At 43.5% G+C, this 17,282-nt stretch overlaps 1 protein-coding gene across 19 annotated transcripts in view; it reads left to right on the top strand.

Annotated features, from left to right (window-relative positions):
• mycbp2 (MYC binding protein 2) overlaps window positions 1–17,282 on the top strand; it is a 224,287-nt gene that overhangs the window by 41,268 nt on the left and 165,737 nt on the right. For all 19 annotated transcript variants that reach the window (XM_072476174.1, XM_072476181.1, XM_072476189.1 and 16 more), the window contains exons 5-6: window positions 1,953–2,149; window positions 8,702–8,944. In XM_072476174.1, coding sequence (XP_072332275.1) covers window positions 1,953–2,149; window positions 8,702–8,944 — 440 coding nt within the window. The remainder of the gene's footprint in view (window positions 1–1,952; window positions 2,150–8,701; window positions 8,945–17,282) is intronic.

Here is a 17,282-nt window from a genome sequence, read left to right as displayed (position 1 = left end):
CTGCTCCTCATGCTACCCTACTGCCTCCTTAACCTTCTGTATCGCCAGGCTCTAAGCTTCCAGCCGCTGCCTCACTTTCTCAATTGCTGCCCTGAGCAGCTCCACCACCGTGGCCAAGTCCTCCACGGCCTCCTTCCTCTTGCTGCAGGAATTTATTATTTAAAAACTCCACCAATTGCTCTGTCAATCACTAGGCGGACAGCGCTGCCTACTTCCCCTCCGTCATCTTGACTTGTGACGCGTCACAAGTACTGCCCTGCTCCAACTGCTCTCTCTTTCTTGTAGCACTTCTCGTCCTCTGATCCGTGCACCAGACTCACCAGAGGAGTATTACCCTCCCTGAGCACTCACACACCTTTCGCCCTCAAAAAGACCCCCATACGGGTCGGGAAGGACCAACAAAATCCTTCTTGAGCGGGAGCCACCAAATGTGCGGCCACCATTGAATGTCCTGGAAGTTCAAATGGGGTCTTCCTAAACCTATCGGAATTGAGACAAGTTTACGTATTAGGCTTGATGAATGAAGTATTGCTGTAGAGCTAAAGTTGGTGATTTATTAAGTTGTTGTGATAGTCAATGCATGTCATGCAGTGGCAAAGAAGGAAGAAAGTGACCAGAGTTTGGAAGAGTTAATTGAAGATTCAGTTAGTCATCTAAAACTGTACAATGCATATTTTTTGGGGAAAAATGTAGAAAGTTTTATTCTTCATGGCATAAAATGCTTCAATTAATGGTCTAGATTTTGTGGTCGAAATGATGGCGAATTTCTCAGTGTTCACCATTGCTACTCCTTGAATTGGCAGTAACATTTGAAGTTCACCCATTTGCAGTGAATGTGGAAGTTGCTCTCCATGATTCCCTGCTTCTCCGTTGGGTGTGCTGTTTTAAGTCCCCAGACTGTAATCAACTACAAATCACTGAACTTGCCTGAGGTTCTCCTTTCACTCCTTGATATCCCGATTGAAAACTCCCAAAAAGTCACCCTTATCATTGAGGTACAACTGGGGTTTTAATGGTGTACAAAGTTATAACTGTTGTAGAAGACCCTGTTTGGCCTTGGAAAAACAAATGCTACATTTATGTGCTATTCTGGTAAAATTCCAAGTTTTATCACTTTTTTGAAGTTTGCTATTCCAACTTTCAATACGTATGCTGCAATAATTTATTTCGCTCCTGGTGAAATTGAATAAAAGTGAAGGATTACCAGTGCATTTTACTTCCTAGTTTGCTGTCTGAGGATGCTCCTTTGAGATTGGCTGTTTACCTGGTTGATGATATCGCTGTTGCAAGACTTCTGCAGACTCCCTTGACTTTTTTGCATCAAACTCAAATCAACTTCGGGGAGAATTGAAATCCATTGTGCCGAGATGCTAGATCTTTGTAGCCACCTGCCTTTGAGGTCACAGGCTAGCTTTGATGCTGACCACGATCCAGGGAGCTGCCAATTGCAAAAGCTTGATTTTGAGAAACAAGTTTAAAAAAAAAAAAAAAAAAAAATTGCCTCAATCTTGAATGGCACTGGTTAACATTGATTTCCAAATGAGTAAAATTAGGAAAATTGCCTTTCAAAAATCAGAGACAATATCCATTTTATTTCTGATCGGCAGTGCGGAATTGTTAACACGTGAATTATAGCTTCCAACTTCCCTGGTTTTGGCAGTGTCATTGGGCGGGATTGACCATGGATGCTTGCTGACAAAAGAGAGAGTCTACGCTTGCATTGGAAGTTTGAGAGCAGGTGTCTTTTCTGTTTCTTTGGTCCTTTTCTGTGGTAGGCTCGCAAGAATAATTTAAAGATGGGGGAAGGGAGGGCAAAGGTTACCCTCAAATTAATATTTCTGAGATCCCGATTGAGTATGCATTTGACTCTGAATAATGGCAATGATGAATTGAGCCATTTATATCTGAGTAATATGAGTCTTCACTGATGGTTAATGTGATTTTGTCCGCAGAATCTCTCTTCCATTTATTGTTAGAGACAACAATAAGAAGCACTGGAATGGCAGACAATATCAGCCAGTCACTGACTGCTTTATCCTGTGCCTGCCTCTTCAGTCTGGTAGTTGCGTGGGGAGATACGGGCAAGATTCTACAGGCCGTGTCAGCAATTCTTACCAGTAATGGCAGCCATGCTTGCCAACCTATTCAGGTAACTTAATTTTGTTTGGAAAGATTTTTTTTCCCAATTTCCTTTGGCTGTCCTTTATCATTATACCGAATTTTAAATGCTGTCCCCCGAAAGATTATATGAATGCTGCATCAATTGGAAGTTTCACAACTCTAGTTTGGTAAATTGCTGTTGGGTGAGGGTGCTCAAGGGATATGGTGATAAGATGGGTAAATAGGAGTTGAGGTGCAGATTAGCCAAGATCCGCTTGGATAATTTACAGGTTTGCATGCAGCAAATAGCATCAATATTCAAGATGGGATATCAGTTTGATGAGTGCATCTGTTGCAACACTGATTTGTAGGATTTGTTTTGCTGCAAAGTCGAGATAAAAAGCAAAGGATCATAATGGGGTGGCACAGTAGCACAGTGGTTAGCACTGTTGCTTCACTGCGCCAGGGCCCCAGGTTCGATTCCAGCTTTGGTCACTGTCTGCGGAGTATGCACGTTCTCCCTTTGTCTGCGTGGATTTCCTCCGGTTGCTCCAGTTTCCTCCCATAAGTCCTGAACGACGTGCTTGTTAGGTGAATTGGACATTCTGAATTCGCCGTCTGCGTACCTGAACAGGCGCCGGAATGTGGCGACGAGGAGATTTTCACAGTAACTTTATTGCAGTGTTAATGTAGGCCTACTTGTGACAAAAATGAAGATTATTATGAAGATAGTGTAAAAGGACATATTATGATCATATGTGATTAGGTGATGCTTAGTTTGGGTTTCAAAACATTATTCAAAGAGCTAGACAAGTGCTCAAGAATAATTCTAATTTAAATTTACCAAACTGAATTCCATGCAGTCCTCTCATATTGAATTCCTGGCTCAAATACATAAATCAGATTATTTGTTGTGTATTTGATCCTTGGAGCAATGTTCCTTGCAGAATACGTGATAAGGTGCCACATCAAAGGTTATTGCAGAAAATAAAAACTGATCGTTTAGGGGCTAACCTATTGGCATTGATTGAAGATTGGCTCGCTAACGGGAAACTATTGGCATATACGGGTTTTTTTGGCTGGCAAAATGTGACGAATGGTGTGTCGCACGGATCTGCATTGGGGCCTCAACATTTTACAATTTATATCAATGACTTGGATGAAGAAACTGAAGGTTTGCTGACAATACAAAGATAGGTAGGAAAGTAAATTGAAGACTATGTAAGGAGGCTACAAAGGGCAGAGATTGGTTTAATGAGGGCACAAATCTGGCAAATAGAGTATAATGTGGGGAAATATGAAATTGTTCATTTTGGCAGAAGAATAAAAAAGAAGCTTACCTAAATGGTGAGACATTGCAGAGCTCTTGAGGTGCAAAGGGATCTGAGTGCTCTTGGGCATGAATCACAAAAGGCTAGGATACTGGTACAGCAAGTAATTAGGAAAGCTGATAGAACATTATGGTTTATTGTGAGGGGAGTTGATTACAAAATTTGGGAGGTTATGCTTCAGTTGTACAGGGCAGTGGTGAGATTGCATGAAATATTGAGTACAGTACTGGTCTCCTTATTTGAGGAAATATTGTAAATGCATTAGAGGCAGTTCAGGGAAGGTTTACTGGACTAATACCAGGAATGGACTGGTTGTCTATAAGAAGAGGTCGGAGAGGTGACGTTTGTATCGATTGGCGTTTATCAGGGTAAAGATCAAATCCTTTAAGATCCTGAGGGGTATTGACAGGGTGGATGTGGAGAGGATGTTTCTGGTTGGAAACTCCAGAACTAGGTATCACTTTTTTTTTTAAAAAAAGGTCACAGATTTAAGACCGAGATGAGAATTTTCTTCTCAGTGGGTCGTGAGTCTCTGGAACTCTCTTCCTCAAAAGGCAGTGGGAGCAGAGTATTTGAATATTCTTATAGTAGAGCTTGATAGGTTCTTGATTAACAAGGGGTGCATGGATTTTGAGGGCAGACAGGAATGTGGGATTGAAGTTACAGTCAGGTCAGCCATAATCTTATTGAATTGGAGAACAGGCTCGAGGGGATGAGTGGACTATCCCTAATTCATATGTCTGTATGTGCATATAATCTTTCTTGAAGTTTTTACAAAATATCAACAACAAAATGAAAAAGGAACCCAATAGAATTAAATACAAAACAAAATAAAACAACCCCCGTGACCCCTCCCCCATATATAAATAATAAATTAACACCCTGAATTAACACATGGCAAACATAGCAAATATATACACCCCCTCAGATCCCCCAGTGTAGACAAACAAAAATAAAATAGACCCCCCCCCCAATACGCCCTTCCAAAACTCCTCCAGCGTTGGGCATGCCCAGAACATATGGGTGTGGTTTGCTGGGCTCCCTGAGCACCTGACACACCTGTCCTCGCCCCCCAAAAAACGGCTCATCCTTGTTCTGGTCATGTGTGCCCTGTGCAGCACCTTAAACTGTATGAGGCTGAGCCTTGCACATGAAGAGGAAGAGTTCACCCTCCCAAGGGCATCTGCTCACGTCCCCTCCTCGATCTCCTCCCCCAACTCCTCCTCCCACTTACCTTTCAACTCCACCACCGAGGCCGCCTCCTCCTCCTGCATAACCTTGTGGGCCCTAATGGAGATCAGCTCTCCCCTAACGACCGCCTTCAGCGCCTCCCAGACCATCCCCACTTGGACCTCCCCATTATCGTTGGCCTCCAGGTATCTCTCTATGCTTACTCGGACCCGCTCACTCACCACCTCGTCCGCCAACAGCCCCACCTCCAAGCGCCACAACGGGCGTGGTCCCTCTCCTCTAGGTCTACCCAATGCGGGGCGTGATCCGAAATGGCTATCGCCGAGTACTCGGTATCCTCTACTCTCGCTATCAGCGCCCTACACAATAAAAAAGTCGATCCGGGAATAAACCTTATGAACATGCGAGAAGAATGAAAATTCCCTCGCCCCCGGCCTTGCAAATCTCCAAGGGTCCACCCCTCCCACCTGGTCCATAAACCCCCTCAGCACTTTAGCTGCCGCCGGCTTCCAACCCGTCCTAGACCTGAAGCGATCCAGTGCCAGATCCAACACCGTGTTAAAGTGGGCTGAATGGCCTCCTTCTGCACTGTAAATTCTATGATAATCTATGATATGATAAAGTCCCCCCCCCCATTATCGGGCCTCCAAGTCCGGGATCCGACCCAACATGTGCCGCATAAATCTCGCATCGTCCCAGTTAGGGGCGTACATGTTGACCAGCACCACCCTCTCCCCTTGCAGCTTACCACTTACCATTACATACCTGCCGCCATTGTCTGTCACAATGCTCGACGCCTAGAACGGCACTCTCTTTCCCACCAAGATCGCCCCCCCCCCCGATTTTCGGCATCCAGCCCCGAATGAAACACCTGACCTACCCACCCCTTCCTCAATCTTACCTGGTCTGCCACCCTCAGGCGTGTCTCCTGGAGCATGACCACATCCGCCTTCTGCCCCTTCAGGTGCATGAACACCCGGGCCCACTTGCCCAGCCCGTTCAGTCCCCTTACATTCCAGGTTATCAGCCGGATCAGGGGGCTACCCGCCCCTCTCCCCCGCTGACTAGCCATAACCCCTCCTCGGCCAGCCACGTGCCGCACCCCACGCCCGACCCGTTCCACACGGCGGCAGACCCCCGTCCCAACCCCCTCTACTCGCTCCAGCTCCCCCTTGACCATACCAGCAGCAACCCGGTCTCCCCCCGCCCGCTAGAACCCCTCGTAGCTCCTTTGCTCCCCCCATTACACTCCCCCAAGTCAGCTGACTCCTGCTGACCCCGGCCACTCCCGCCTCTCCTTCGACTCCTCCCATTGTGGAACATCCCCTCCTCCTTCCATTACCCATCAGCAGGCACTCCGCCTCCCCCTTCCATCCCAAGCGCGGGAAACAACCCTCGCTGCCCCGCCCCGGCCCCGCCCCCTCCAGCCTTCAGCGCGGGAAAAAGCCCGCACTTTCCACCTGCCCGGCCCAGCCCCCTCTTGCACAGCTCCTTTTACAGGCTCAGTCCCCTCACCCCCGACCCGGGCCTCACCCTCCCCCGCGGGGCCCCATCCCCTCCTACCGACCATCCACCCCTACTCCATTTACTTGCCCCCTCCAAGAGCCCACCCGGCAGACCCAACCAAAAGAATGCCCAACCCACCCTAACCACCCACACCGAATCAAAAAGAAACGAGCAAAGAACCCCCCCTGAAAATGTAACACACCAACAGCAATCCCCGATCACCCATCCCGACCCTCAGTTTGTGTCCAGCTTCTCGGCCTGAACAAAGGCCCACACCTCCTCCGGGGACTGAAAATAATGGTGTCGGTCCTTGTAGGTGACCCACAGTCACGCCGGCTGCAGTATGCCAAACTTCACCCCCTTCCTGTGCAGTACCGCCTTCGCCCGGTTGTACCCGGCCCTCTTCTTCGCCACCTCTGCGCTCCAGTCCTGATATATTCGAACCTCCGCGTTCTCCCACCTGCTGCTCCTCTCTTTCTTGGCCCATCTGAGCACACACTCCCGATCAGCGAACCGATGAAACCGCACCAGCACCGCCCGCGGCGGCTCATTAGCCTTGGGCCTCCTCACCAGCACTCTATGGGCCCCTTCCAGCTCCAGGGGCCCCTGAAAGGACCCCGCTCCCATCAGCGAGTTTAACATGGTGACCACATAGGCCCCCACGTCTGAGCCCTCCAGCCCCTCCGGGAGGCCCAGGATCCGCAGATTCTTCCGCCTCGACCGATTCTCCATCTCCTCGAACCGTTCCTGCCATTCCTCGTGGAGCGCCTCGTGCGCCTCCACCTTTACCGCTCGGCCCAAGATCTTGTCCTCGTTATCGGAGATCTTTTGTCGGACCTCACGGATCGCCACCCCCTGGGCCGTCTGGGTCTCCAGCAGCTTATTGATAGACGCCTTCATCGGCTCCAGCAGGTCCGCTTTGAGCTCCCTGAAGCAGTGCTGGATAGCCTCCTGCTGCTCCTGCGTCCACTGCATCCACGCTGCCTGGTCCCCGCCCGCCGCCATTTTGCTCTTCTTCCCTCGCACTTTCTTTGGGTTCACCACCACTTTTTTAGTCGCTCCGCTCCTGGTCCAAGCCATACACTGTCGGGGGAATGTTGCAGTCTTCTTCCCACACCGGGAAATGTCGCCAAAATGCCGTTGGGAGCCCTGAAAAGAGCCCAAAAGCCCATTCCAAGCGGGAGCTGCCGAACATGCGACTTAACTGCATAGCCGCAACTGGAAGTCTCAGTGGGAACCATCATAATGGTCATGTTCACACGAGTACAGATTGCTGGGACAGGGTTTAAATTATACCACATATTCTTTAAATGAAAGGGGTATTAAAGAAAAATAAATTATTCTTTTCACATGGTTAATTCAATTCCCGGCTTGGGTCACTGTCTGTGCGGAACCTGCACGTTCTCCCTGTGTCTGCGTGGGTTTCCTCCGGGTGCTCCGGTTTCTTCCCACAAGTCCCAAAAGACGTGCTTTTAGGTAATTTGGACATTCTGAATTCTCCCTTCGTGTGCCCGAACAGGCGCCGGAATGTGGCGAATAGGGGATTTTCATAGTAACTGCATTGCAGTGTTAATGTAAGCCTACTTGTGGCAGTAAAGATTATTATTATTTCTGATCTACATGCTGCCCCTTTGTGTCATCTTAAAACACGATGTCACTTTCTAAATGTATGCTGATCGCATCCAGCTTTACCTCATCACCACTTCTCTTCACCCTCCGCTGCTTCCAAATTGTCAGACTTGCCTTTTCTGGCATCTAGTATGGGATGACCATAAATTAACTCCAATTTAATTTTGGGAAGATTGAAGCCAGTGCCTTTGGTACTCCTCAGTAATTCCGTTCCCCAATTACCAACTCCCATCCCTCGCCCTGGCAACAGGTTTGAGACTGAACCAGGTTGTTTGCAACCTCAGTGTCATTTTTGATCCTAAGAATGATCTTTCAATCAAATATCCATGCCCACTTATTTACATCTAAGTAACCTCTGAAGAATGGCGGAATGTTCTATTCTGTGAAAGACCCTATAAAGATACAAATTCTTCATCATTCGGATTATTCTGGGTGGTTGAATTTATTGATGTGAATTGGGTGGGCTTCAGTATAAATTATTTGATACATAGTTCAGAAAGAAAACCTATTTAATAATAATAAGAATCGCTTATGTCACAAGTAGGCTACAATGAAGTTACTGTGAAAAGCCCCTAGTCGACACATTCCGGCACCTGTTTGGGAGGCTGTTATGGGAATTGAACCCGCGCTGCTGCCTGTTCTGCATTACAAGTCAGCGATTTAGCCCAGTGTGAAGCTATTTACATATATGTGAGGGTACAAGTCATTGGAAGAAATAGGAAGGCTAATCAAATGGACAGCATATTTCCTTGGCCCGACTCTTCATGAAATTTTATGCCCACTGAAGATGCTGATAATATATGATGAATATCCAATAAATATCCTGCATCAAATGAAGTTACTGCAGCTTGATATTCAGAAGTACTTATCCAGTTAGTCATTCAACCTTGTAAGCATTTTTGTGTGATAGCTCAATTTAAAATGTCAGTTTTACTTGCTTTTAGGTGCCAACCATTCTAAATGCTCTGCAAAGGAGTGTGCAAGCAGTCTTAGTTGGAAAAATTCAAATACAGGACTGGTTCACTAATGGAATAAAGAAAGTAGCTTTAATGCACAAATGGATTCTAAAAGAGGTATTTACAGATGAAGATGATTGGTGTCTACTGCAGAGTGATGGCTCATTCCTGTATCTTTTGGCTAAAGACGGCTTGTACAAAATTGGTTCTGGTTACAGTGGGACAGTGAGGGTAAGTAAACAACTTTATAATAGTGCTGTTACAAACTGTTTTAAAGTCGTGTCTATATATTGGAAAATAATTGTTTGATATGTCACCAATAAATGGCCACGACATCCCCAGAAATCTGATGTTAAAGCTAAGCCATGTGCTGTTGCCTGGCTGGTTCTTTTTGTCTCACCATAATCTGTTTGCTTTAAACTATTGCTTCTTGAAACACATCTCTAGTTTATGATTGTACCATTGTATTTCCCTTGCCTGGCTGCCTGATTCATAGCAATTGTTTGTACACCTGATTGACTTGGCAGACTATTTCATAGGGCTTTAAGAGTAAGTCATGTAATGCAGGGTTGGGGTTGCTTTGGCCAGGTGAGGTAGGGATGTTGGTTCTGTTTCCTGAAGAACATTAATGAGGCAATTGTGTATTGAATTATAGAAATATCGAGCAGCTTGCAAGTTCATTTGTACTAGTGCCAGCCCAGATTGTTCAATCGAATACAATTTAATTATTTCCCATTGTCACCTCCAACATCTGGATTGCTATCCTGTATTAGTACACTACTGTATCCTGTCAGCCTGCTTGTGACACTAATAAAGATTATTATTATTAATATTAAGTTGCTCAGTTTTGCTAATGTTCTTGTTGTAGAGCTGTATAATTAGCTTATCACTTTGATTTGAAATTCTGCACATGAGTTGGTTTGATTTCTGGATATGCCCTGCAGCTCTGGGGGTTTGTGGAGTTTGTAGCCACATTGAAGAGAAAGTTAAGCCAGCTGTTTCTTAATAAAGGTAGAAATTGTTCTTCTCCTATGTCTCGGTTGACTTCATGTTATTTCAAGGTCGGAAGGCTGTGAAAACCTTTCCTTGTTTTGTGTATTTGAAAGTAAGCAAGTTGTTTAAAAAGCAAAAGTTCAATATTGTTAGAGTTGTGGCCTTTAATAAGGTAACATTTGACTTTGGGTACGCAGCGATCAACCTCAGGAATGCTTATTCAATGTGGCAATGGATGCAGAACTGTACAGGGTTTTCCCACTTATGGGAGCTGCTAGGTATTCCCAGTACCAATCAATATTTTTGTAGCTTACAGAGGTTTTGCAGATTGTACTTGGTAATGCGTCTCCAACTTCACGATTTGTGTGTTTATAGCCATTTGATCATATGAGACTCTTGGGTATTACGATGACCCTCGCATGACAGAGAAGGTAACTAGGTGGAAATCACAGCTGTGACCTCTTCTATGATGCCACCTTTTGTAACACCAAGTTTTCCATGGGCAAAAGGCAGAGCGCAGATTCCAAGTTGCCTAATATTGACTTGTTCAGGTTGGGCAGTAAAGCATTACATCAAAATAATTACCAGTTAAGATTCTTGTGCTTTAATTTTATTTCTGTAACCAAATGTTTGCCAGATACCGAAAAAAGGTTTGAAGAAAAACTACTAGAATTGTGAAAAAGGTGCAACTTAAATTCGCTTGAGCACCACCAATGAGTAATCAATTGTAAGAAAATGGGGAGAGCTCTGCAGAACTTTTGGTAAATTCTGATTAGATTTAACAACTACTGCAGCTAGCTGTCTATTTGTGACAATTCCTTTGTCTTAGTATTATTAATTGGCCAGACCTTTTTGCTTGTTCAGTGAAAAATGTTTCTCCTGAAATGATTTACTTGGTGTCAGTACCTTCATTCAGAAATTAAGGTAAAGTGGTTTGTGGCTAGAACAGCTTAATTGAAACGTTAATATTTGGATTGACAGACTAGGCTGATCTCCTTTAAATTGTCTCTAAACAATAGCTCAAGAAACATTAGATAATTTCTGTTGGCATGTTCAGAGATTCAGTTGGTGAAAATGAAGCCTGAAGGCATGGCAAAGGTGCTAAATGAGAACTTTGCGTAGTGTTTACCAAGGAAGAAGATTTTGCCAAAGCTACAGTGAACAAGAAGGTTGTCAGGATATTGAATGAGATAAAAATAGAGGTATTTGAAAGACTGGCAGCATTTGGTGGAAAAGTCAGCTGGTTAGGCTGGGATACACCTTCAGTTGCTGGGGTAAGTAACGGTAGAAATTGCAGAGGTGCTGGCCATAATCTTTCTATTCTTAAATACAGGGGTGGTGCCTGGAGGATTGCAAATGTTGCACCCTTGTCTTTTAAAAGGATAAACATGGCAATTAAAGGGTAGTCAGTTCAATGCTGATGACGGAGAAGCTTTTAGAAATGATAATTCAGGGGAAAATGAACAGTGAAGTGAGCAAGTGTGGACAAAGAAAGAAAAGCCAGTATGATGATTGTAGAAATTGTTATGTACTTTATTTTATACTTGCGGCAGTAATGTTATTAAAATCCTGGGTAATGGTATATATTTATTGCAGTAATATTATTAAAGAACCTAGGTTAAGGTATTCCAAACTGTCAGCTAAAGCTGTAATTTAGAAGTCGTAAAAGGTGAGGTCATGATTGATTCTAACCATTTACTTGTTTCCATATAGAGGGCAAATGGGATGTTGAGGGATATTGTTATGATTGCTGGAGATTCTCTGGAGAGTAGATAATTAATGAGGGGGTCATTTTCCTCCTAGCTAAGCAGGTCATGTGATATCTTAGTGAGTTAATGTAAGCCTACTTGTGATACTAATAAAGATTGTTATTATATAGATGATATAATTAATGTGAGGAACCAAGTCTGTCCATAGTTTTGTAGTTTGCCAGAGAATTTGAGTCTTGACAAGTCAGAAGGATTTGTTTTAAGTTGAACAGCAGTTGTTTTATCAAATGCTGCTAGGTTGAGCAGATACTGGTTCTGCTCCTGAAAGGGTCTTTCTCTCAAGTCTCTACATAACTGAGCAAGTCAACCTGCTTTGTTAACTTTATTTACAAGTGGCATTTGAACTGTATTGGGTTGCTTCATTGTAGTTAGTAGCAGGCTTAAATAGTAATTTCAATTTTTCCATTTGTTGAAGAACTGATGATTGTAAAGCTATTTTATTTGATGTTAATTAGGTTAATTTGGTGTTTAAATTAAAGTTTGTTTTAACATAAAATATACCTATTGGTCAGAGTCATCACTCTTGGGTGGAGTAACCTTTCCTCACAGTTTTACAAATTAAAAGGAAAGTTGTTTGGTGTTCTTGTCCGGTATCCTAACAAATGTTGGGATCTGGTCCAGTATCCTAACACCAGCATGAATTTTTTAAGGAGTAATTGTGCTTGACTAACTTTGTTGAAATGATGAAGTAAGAAGGTGGATGAGGATGGTGCAGGTGATGTTATTTATATTAGGCATCCAAAAGGTGTTTGACAAAGTATCGCATAATAGATATAGTAAAATTGTTCTATAATTCCAGCTAAGTAGACTAACTTTTATTTTTTTGTTCAGAGACGTGGACAAAGTCAGAGGATTGCTGATTAACATTTAACAGAAGGATAAATTATTTATTAAAACAAGAAAAGGTTGTCTATAATTCACTACTGCTTCATCCCAGCTACCTTTATGGATATATACCGATTTATAAGGATTTATAACACGAGTTACAATTTATCTTATACGCTAATGTTCTCAGTAAGTACACAGTCTATGTAAACCAATAGGCAAAATATCACATACATACTTTTAAATCAAGTGACAGGTGCCACCTAGCACAACGTCTTTGGATTTCTCATCAATATCCCCCAGATTGTGAGCCAATTGATTTCACTGTAACTCTGGCTTCCACGCAAGGGTTTCCAATCACCACTTTTGAAGAACAAATTTTGAAATCTTCTCCCATACAAGGCTTTCTCTCAGTTGCATCCACCTCCAGGGTTTCAACTCATCCTTTTGGTATTCTTTTGGCCTAGGCTGTGTGCATTCAAGCTCTCTTAGGTACTCGGCCACACCTACAGAACACAACTGCTTCAAAGGCTGTATTAAGGTCACCAACCTTCAGATTACTTCCAATGTCTGACTTCTCTACATCTGTACCTTGCAGCTCTCTTTAACTGGGAGGCCTCTCTCTGTCCCTTTCCTTAACTTCAGTGAACAGTAATTTGGTTCAGATTCAGGTTCTTTGTCCCTTTGATTTCAGTCTTCCTGGGGCGCCTCTTTTCATTCCCTGGTTTCTGGAACGCTATGTTCTTTACCTTCTGGGACTTGCTTTTTTCCACTTACTTTGTTGTCCTGTCTGTACTGGTAGTTTCTGAGAGAGTTCCTCTTCTCGGTTTTCTAGTTCAACTGAACTCAAAAGTGCTTCTACTTTTCAGTGTGAGTCTCTGGTTGCTAAGCAACTGCTTCAGTTTTTTAAAGCCTGTATTTTGCTTTTATGCCATACATCCTTAATTACAATGCAAGTAAAGTTTAAAGTGAAACTAAATAATAGACAGGACAGGCCTTTGTTTAACATGAACCTAACTGAAGTTTTGGCTCTTTTGCCAAATACAGAAACACAAATTAAGCGTAAAACATGTATTATATTTCGAATGCCCACAATACAAATATAAATTACTTAAACTATCCCTAACCATTCACAATCAAGATGAAAAAATGAAGTGAAATGGACAACAGCTGATTGCATATAAAGTCAGCTAAGGGATAGAAAACAGTTGTGATGAAGGGCTGGTTTTGCAGACTTAGCAAGGTACATAATGATATTTCCCCAGGGTCGCTATCACCACTGCTGTTTTTGATATACATTATTGACCTGGACTTGGGATACAGGCCACAATTTTGACATTTGCTGTTGATGTATTTTGGCAGGAAGAATGAGGAAAACAATCTTTACTTTTATTCATTTATGGAATGTGGGCTTCACTGGCTAGGCCAGCATTTGTTGCCCATCCCTAATTGCCCTTGAGAAAGTGGTGGTGAGCCGCCGCCTTGAACCACTACAGTCCATGTGGTGTAGGTACACCCACTGTACAATCTAAAGCAATATAAGCTAAGTGGTACAATTTTAAAGGCAGTGCAGGAACAGAAGGTATTTGTGCATCTGTCTTTGAAGTTGGCATAACAGGTTAACAATGCATATGGGATCCTAAGGTTTATAAATAGAGGTATGCAAAGACTTGGCAGAACAAACGTACAGCCCCAACTGGAATACGGTGTCCAAACCTGGACCCATCACACTTTCGGAATGGTGTGATAGCTTTAAAGAGATTACATGGTTTCAAGGATGAGTGATTAGTCATCTGGATGAGCTAGGGTGGTTCCCCTTAAGGGTAGGGAACACCATGATAAGAGATACGATAAATCTGTTAAATTCATCGAAGGTTTAAATTGAGTAAATAAAAATAAACTTTCCAATGGTTGGAGTGTTGATAATCAAAGGGCACAGATTTAAGGTGATTGGCAAAGAAAAGCGCTAGCGATATGAGGAAAAGCATTTTTGTTGGTAGCGAGTCGTTGGGATTCGGTATGTACTGGCTAGCTGTACATTAGTAGATTTTAAAAAAGGAATTGGATAAGTACTTAATAAACAAGGAAAGAAAATGCAGTGATATAAGGAAATAGCTGGAGAAATCGACTAACTTGATGATTTTTGAAAGCACTGCCACAGACACAATGGAACATAGGGACTTGGAGCAGAAGTAGGCAATTCAGCCCCTTGAGCCTGCTCTGCCATTCAATCAGATCGCGGCTGAATCTCTTCCTGATCTCAAAACTACCTCCATACCTGTTCCCCATATCACTTTATCCCGTTTTCTTTTTTGCAGAAATATATTTGTCTCCTTCTAAAAACCATTTAGTGACTCTGACTCTATGATTCTATTCTATGACTCCACTGCACTGTGGGCAGCGAGTTCCACAAATTCACCACCCTCTGTAGAAGTAGTTCCACCTCATCTCCGTTCTTAACCTATATCTACGACCTCTCATTCCAGATTGTCCCACAAGGGGAACATTTGGTCTACGCTTACTTTATCAATCTCTATTAGTATTTTATATACCTCGATCAGGTCCCCTCTCATTCTTCGAAACTCCAGCGAGTATACGCCCAAACTGTTCTCTCCTCATACGTCAACCCTTTCATCCCTGGAATCAATCTGGTGGACCTCCTCTGAACTGCCTCCAATGCCACCACGTCCTTCCTCAAATAAGGAGACTTAAACTGGACACACTACTTCAGATGTGGTCTCACCAACACCCTATACAATTGCAACAACACTTCTCTACTTAAATACTCTAGTCCTTTTGCAATAAACGCTAACTTTCCATTTGCCTTATTTAAGATAAATTTAAGGAGAGTACCCAATTCTTTTTTTCCCAATTAAGGGGCAATTTAGCGTGGCTAATCCACCTAGCTTGCACATGTTTGGATTGTGGTGGTAAGACCCACGCAGATACGGAGCGAATGTGCAAACTCCATATGGACAGTGACCTGGGGGTGGAATCGAACCCGGTCCTCAGTGCCATGAGGCAGCAGTGCTAACCACTGCGCCAACGTGTCGCTGTACCATTTGCCTTTTTAATTGCATTCTGTATTTGCATACAGACTGTGAGTCATGAACAAAAGCACCCAAATCCCTCTGTCCAGATGCATTTTGAATCTGCTTTCCATTTGGATCATTTGGCTTTCTATTTCTTGGCCAAAATGACCATATGCCAAATTTTGGCCCAATCTCCTCGCCTATCTATATCCGTCTGTATCCACGCTTCACTGCCTACTTTCCCACCTATTTTAGTGTCATCTGCACATTGTGCCACGTTGCACTCTGTCCCTGCTTGCAGATCATTTGTATAGATTCTTTAGTGACTCTGATTCTATTCTATGACTCCACCGCACCATGGGGCAGCAAGTTCTGCAAATTCTCCACCCTCTGCGTGTCACTAGCGAAGTTTTGTTGCAATTGTCAGTCAGTCAATCCACAATCCAATCTCGCACTCTACCCCCAATCCCCTGCGATCTCACCTTCTGGGTCAATCTTTTATGCTGCACCTTGTCAAAAGCCTTCAAGAAGTCTCGCTAACCACATCCACTGGTTCCCCATTATCCACCTTGCTGGTTACGTCCTCAAAGAACTCAGGCAAGTTTGTCAAGCAAGCATGACTTATCCTTCATAGAACCATGCTGATAATGGTGGATGGAGCTTGTATTACCAAATGTTCAGTCATCTCCTCCTTAATGATTGAGTCCAGCAACTTCCCCACCACAGAGGTCAAGCTAACTGGTCTATAGTTTACTACTTTTTGCCTCACTGCCTTTTTGAACAGGGGCGTCACATTTAGTGTGTTTCCAATCCTCCGAGATTCTTCCAGAATCCAGGGACTTTGAAATATCATAACCAAGGCATCTTCTATCTCTGCTGCCAACCCCCTCAATACTCTAGGGTGCAGGCCATCAGGTCCCGGAGACTTATCTGACTTTAATTCCATTAGTTTATTCAATACCGTCTCCCTAGTGATGATTATTGCACCAAGTTCCTCTGCATTAACTGCAGTTTTTGGAAAAAATGTATTGTCCTCTACCGTGAAGACCGAGGCAAAATATTAGTTCAGTGCCTCCGTTATCTCTGCGTTCGTCATTATGACCTTAGCAGTATGGTTCTCGGGGACCAAATTTACTTGATCTATTATCTTCCTCTTTATATACTTATATAAAATCTTTTTCTATCAGTGTTTATGTTTTCTGCTAGTTTCCTTTTGTAGTTCATCTAAGCTCTTTTGATTTTATTTTTAGCAGCCTTTTGCTGAACCTTAAAGTTCTCCAAATCCTCCGGCTTACCACTAGCTTTTGCAATATGGTATGCCCTAGTTTTTGCCATTGTCTTTTTGACTTTCTTGTTGAGTCATGGAACGTTTTTCTCCCTTTTACAATTCCTCTGCCACTCAGGTATATATTTTAATTGAGAGTTATTTAATATCTCCCTGAACATCTGCCTTGTTACTCAACTGTTCAACCTTCAATTATTTGTGCCCAGTTTACTTGGGTCAACTCTTTCCTCATACCTGTATAATTACCTCTGCCCAACGCCACAGCTCCAGTATGGCACTATTGTCTTCTCTCACTCGATCTGAATTTGAAATTCTAGCATGTTGTGAACACTCCTTCCAAGAGGATTCTTAAGGACAAGAAAGGAGTGCCGGCACTTGGGGGTCTAGGCAATTGAAGGTGTGAAAAAACATTAATGGGGGGAGAAGGATGGCATTGGAAGAGCGGAGTTCTCTGAAAAAGGTTCGGCTGGAGTAGGTTACAGAGATAGAAAAGGTAGGGTCATGGAGGGATTTGAAACCAAGGAGAGTTTTAAAGTTAAGACATTGCCAGGGAGGGAGTCTATATAGGTGACAGAGCACATTGGTGGTTGAATGGAACAATAGTGCAAGTTAGGATAGAGAACAACAGAACTTTGGATCTCAACTTAATGAAGGGTATAAGGTAC

This window comes from Scyliorhinus torazame, chromosome 15 (assembly GCF_047496885.1).
Source record: "Scyliorhinus torazame isolate Kashiwa2021f chromosome 15, sScyTor2.1, whole genome shotgun sequence".
NCBI lineage: Eukaryota > Metazoa > Chordata > Chondrichthyes > Carcharhiniformes > Scyliorhinidae > Scyliorhinus > Scyliorhinus torazame.
This window is presented reverse-complemented; position numbering and strand designations above follow the sequence as displayed.